The sequence below is a fragment of the Choloepus didactylus genome, chromosome 6 (genome assembly GCF_015220235.1).
Source record: "Choloepus didactylus isolate mChoDid1 chromosome 6, mChoDid1.pri, whole genome shotgun sequence".
NCBI lineage: Eukaryota > Metazoa > Chordata > Mammalia > Pilosa > Megalonychidae > Choloepus > Choloepus didactylus.
The window spans coordinates 80507201-80512545 of record NC_051312.1 but is presented as its reverse complement, the minus strand read 5'-3'; the positions used below and the strand labels follow the sequence as shown (position 1 = coordinate 80512545).

Here is a 5345-nt window from a genome sequence, read left to right as displayed (position 1 = left end):
TAGCAATTCAGGGCACCCTGCCCTTCCAAGTAAATTTGATTATCAGTTTTTCTATTTCTGCAAAGTAAGTTGTTAGAATTTTTATTGGTATTGAATTGAATCTATAAATCAATTTGGGTAGAATTAACATCTTAACCATATTTAGTCTACCTATCTATGAACACGGTACGTCCTTCCATTTATTTATGTCTTCCTTGATTTCTTTTAGCAATATTTTGTAGTTTTCTGTGTATAGGTCATTTATGTCCTTGGTCAAATTTATTCCTAAATATTTGATTCTTTTGGTTGCTATTGTAAATGATTTTTTTTTTATTTCCTCCTTAGATTGCTCCTTACTAGTATATAGAAACATTACTGATTTTTGTGTGTTGATCTTGTATCCTGCCACTTTGCTTACTCCTTTATTAGCTCTTGTAGCTTTTCTGTAGGGTTTTTTTTTTTTTTTTTTTTTTTTGGATTTCTACATATAGGATCATGTCATCAGTGAAAAGTGAAAGTTTTACTTCTTCCTTTCCAATTTGAGTGCACTTTATATATACACACACATATATATGTATATATGTATATATAGATGTATATGTGCATATATATATATATTTTTTTGGGGGGGGAGGGGCTAATTGCTATAGTTAGCATTTCCAGCACAATGGTGAATAACAATGGTGACAGTGGGCATCCTTGTCTTGTTCCAATCTTAGAAGGAAAGCTTTCAGTTTTTCCCCAGTCAGTATGATGCTTTCTGTGGACTTTTCATATAATCCCTTTATCATGTTTGAGAAAGTTTCCTTCTATTCCTATCTTTGGAAGTGTTTTCATCAAGAAAGGATGAATTTTGTCAAATGCCTTTTCTGCATCAATCAATATGATCATGTGATTTTCCTCTTTGATTTACTGATATGGTGAATTAAATTAATTGATTTTCTTTTGTTGAATCACCCTTGCATATCTGGAATAAAACCACTTGGTCATGATGCATAAATCTTTTAGTACACTGTTGAATTAGATTTGCAAGTATTTTGTTGAGAATTTTTGCATCTATATTCATTAGAGGGATTGGTATGTAATTTTCTTTCATTGTAGTATCATTGCCTGGCTTTGGTATTAAGGGACATTGGCTTCATAGAATGAGTTAGGTAGCTATCCTTTCTCTTCATTTTTTTTTTTTTTTTTTTTCTTTTGAAGTGTTTGAGTAGGATTGATACTAATTCTTTCTTGAATGTTGGGTAGACTTCACATGTGAAATCATCTGGTCCTGGACTTTTCTTTTGTGAGAGATTTTTGGTGACTGATTCAATCTCTTTACTTGTGATTCATTTGCTGAGGTCTTCTATTTTTCTTGAGTCAATGTTGGTTTTTCATGCTTTTCTGGGAAGTGAAAACTCCTTCTAATATTTACTTGAGAAATAAGGTTATATATTGTATTTTCCATTTTTCAAGCAACCCATTACTCGCCTTAAAATTGTGGTACCACTAAACTCTTTCTAAAACTCTCACTGACTGTCTTTTTATGGCCAGTAGGGACAGAGTTTCCCTATATGTGGTTTACAATCTGGAATGATGTGCATTTCAGACTAGAAGGCAATGCTAATTAGAAACGTATGTCCCTAAATGAAATACCTTCAATATGCCCATCTTAGAAAAATAAATAAATAATTGATACATAGGAAAAGACAACCAAGTTGACAATGATTAGAACCCGTAGGTTCAACTTTACAAGAACTGTCACCAGCCAGTTACACAATGACTGCCTCCTTCAGCAGTGGACATTTATTAGTTTTAAACTTCCCTGCATCCAAGTATCCTTCCAAATTTGAAGGAATCCCTCATTATTTAGCCCCATCACAGAAGCTAAAAGGATAAAGGATAAGACCCTTGCTTTCCCCAAACCCCACTAGGATAAACTCTTATCTAGTCAGTGAGCCTAAAATAATCCAGACTCCAAAAACTAGATTCTTTAACTTGTTTCAAGAAGGATAAAAAGTAACTTTAATTATATAACTTGTTTCAAAAGCGATATGATAGTTAAAGAATGGGAGGGTCATCTTACAGAAGTTGTTGCAGTGGTGCCAGCAGCAGAGTTCATGGCAGATTCCAAAACCTGATTCTGCTAAAAAATAATTGATAGGCAGCAACTCTTGGCCATAGGAAATGCCTTCTCTAAATGTTTAAGAATGGGACCCCAAATAATTCTGAGTTATTCTTCTAACATTTTTCCCAATTATTCTTCCCAATATTCTTCAAGTAAATGCCATTTATTAGCTTAAGGAGCCAAAGTCAGTATCTCTTGCTTGCAACTTTTGTTACTTGTTAATATTTCTACATAATACAGGAAATCCTACAGGTTGTATTTTTTCATCTTGGGGATGTATCCCCATATACAGTGCATTTGGAGTTAGAATAATGAAGGAGTTAGATTAGAGGCAACTTCTATATGCTTTGTCTAGTGAACAAAACATGTTTCTTTAGGCTGTAACTGCTAGAACATTTTTAGAGTACTATTACTGGATATGACATCCATTTGGAGGAATTATTTGATGAAACAGAAAGAATCTAAAATGGACTGATTATTTCCTGGGCTCTATACATGAGCTTTCAATCAGAAAATAGGATGCTAAGAGTAGATCCAAGTAGAAGAACCAACTTAGAAAAGGAAGGAAGAGACAGCAATCTTCAAAGAATAATGAACACCACTTACTAGGCCACTTGCCTAGACTAGCTCAAAATACATAACATAGAACTAACAGTAGACAAGAAGTTACTGTCATTAGTTCTGACATTAACAATACATATAGACTATTGTTCAATTAAAATGAACAGGATAAAGATTTGCAAGCATTTCCAAGACAGTTGACAGAGAAAACTATTCTATCTTTAAAAATATGCTTAAAAGTAATGTTATGACCATTACTTTTGCCAGGTTTTCTGCATTGATTAGCAGAAAAATTTCATGAAATTAAAAAATCCTATTATTTTATGTGAGAGGGAAGCAAAAAAGAGAAGGAGAGAGGCTATTATGCATGAATCTGTAGTTAGTCTTTTCAGGAGAAAAATACCAGGAGCTAAAGTAGGAAGCTTGAAGGAAGAAAAGTTAGTAAGTCAGGGTTTACCAGCCAAAAGAAAGAAGGAAAGTGGCACCTGGGGATATGGCCTGCAAGCTCAGTTAGTTGATAGGAAATTGTTTAGCTGTTATAGGGATTCTGATCATTACGGTTTTGCCCTTAATAATAAGATAGACTGATATTCTAAGAGAAACTGAAGTTTTAGAGGTAGGCTTCCTAGAATTCTATACATTTACTATTTTTTCCAAACATAAGTTCATTTACTGATGTAGTAACATTATGTCCAATATAGTTCTATGGAGATGGAAAGGCTATATATAGCGTATAATTCTAATTACCTTTCTATCACACAGAAAATATATTTCCAACTCACCTCTTTGCCTGTGTGTAGGATGTGTTTGAAGCAGGTTGTTTTAGATCACTAATCCTATCATTTTTTTGAAATAGTACTTACTTTTCTTTTGGAGACAGGATCAGGATTGGACTATTCCCCCTGTTTACTGAATTCCTTTTCTCCAAGGTCCCTAGGTTTCCCTTTACAAATTTTCCTGTTAAAGTCAGCTTCTAGCTTTGTGAAATAATTTAAAATCTCATCTAACCCTTAGGAAAGAGACTGAGTATAAAATTGGTGTCTCCTTCCAATAATGGGAAAGTCCCAGAAGTCCTGAAGTCCTCACAATTCTAAAATAAAGGCTCAAACCCGATTTTGCACAGAAAATAAGTGAATGATGCTCCTCCAAATCTGCTTGGTCTTCATGCTGTATATAATGGGATTCATGAATGGAGGAAAGAGGAAGTAGACATAGCTCATGGTAATGTGTACCACATGTGGTACATGTTTCCCAAACCGGTAGATGAAAGTCAGGCCAATCACAGTGACATAAAAGACTAGGACACAGCTCATATGTGAGACACAGGTGTTGAGGGCCTTAGCTCACTCCTCTTGAGAAGCAATGCCCATAACTGTCTTAAAGATTAGGATATAAGAAAAAAGAATAATCAGAACATCTAGGAAGAAACTCAAAGCAACCAGAATAACTGGGTACACTAGATTAAATGTAATATCAGCACAGGCAAGTTTCATGACATCTTGGTGGAGGCAAAAGGCATGGGAAAGAACATGGGAATGGCAATAAGGGAACCAACAGAGGGGCAGAATTGGGGGCACAATGGACACAAAGCCCCTCGCCAGTACTCCCAGTCCTAATTTCATCACTGAGGAATTGGTAAGGATGGTGTTATACCTCAGTGGGGTGCGGATAGCAACAAAACAGTCATAAGCCATGGCAAGCGAGACACCAGATTCTACAATGGCCAGTGAGTGAATGAAGTAGGACTGAGTGAAGCAGGCACTGTGGGCAATCTCCCTCTGGTCCAGCAATAGGACACCCAGGACTGTGGGCATTGTAGTTAATGTCATCCCAAGGTCTGTGCCTGCCAGCATGGCCAGGAAGTAGTACATGGGTTCATGAAGATGGAGGTCATTCTTAATGAGGAAGAGAAGTGTACCATTGCCAAAAAGGATGGAAAGGTAGATGATAAAAAAGGCAATAGCAATCCAGTGGTGGACTGCTTCTGAGCCCAGAAAGCCAGTCAGCAAGAAGGGAGCCGCACTGTTGTTGGGCAGCATGGTAGGTTTTGCAGGTGGAGGAGAGCTTTGGCAGGGCTATGACTCTAAATATCTAGAATTCTTTCTCTCACCTTCATGTAGCACATTATTGGGCCATTTTTTTCACCTCAAAACTTAAAAGATTTTGTGGTCTGTTTCAGTTGTAATTAGTTATAAGCCTGTATTCGCAAGGTCTTTGCCTAGAATAAAAAATGACAATAATAATATTCATGATAATAATCACAACAATTTACTGTTCAGCATCCAACTTTCATTCTTTCAATCAAACATCTTATGTCTGGGCTTCTAGCTTTCAATTCTAGTCCCAACTATCACTCCATTGGCTTCATTTCATTCCTTTCACTCTTTTATTCTCCCTCATATTACCTCTCTCATATATCACATATAAAATATAGTCCTTGCCATATTTCTCTTCAATTTACTAGTTAAGATTTTTGATCTTGAAACCAGTTGGACAATTGTCTCACAGAATAATCACTAAGGAAAGTGCTTAATCTCTAGAAGTAAATCCATCACAAGGGAATGACTGAGAACTATCTTTGTAAATATTGCTATCTAGAATGGACTGTGGGTAATGAGGGCGCTCCTATGGAGTGACTAGAGCAATCTGAACAAGTGGTCAAAGCTGGAAACTAGCCTTACAAATGTTGGTTACC

General features: G+C 36.0%; 1 protein-coding gene across 1 annotated transcript; it reads right to left on the bottom strand.

The window, feature by feature from the left end:
- Nucleotides 1-436: 436 nt before the first annotated feature.
- LOC119537949 (olfactory receptor 51B4-like) lies at nucleotides 437-4689 on the bottom strand (the record flags this gene model as incomplete). The annotated part of the gene is made up of 2 exons (XM_037840592.1): nucleotides 4108-4689; nucleotides 437-460 (listed from the first exon to the last, which is right to left on the bottom strand). Coding segments are annotated over exons 1-2 (606 nt in total), but the record flags the coding sequence as incomplete, so codon positions are not given.
- Nucleotides 4690-5345: the final 656 nt, after the last annotated feature.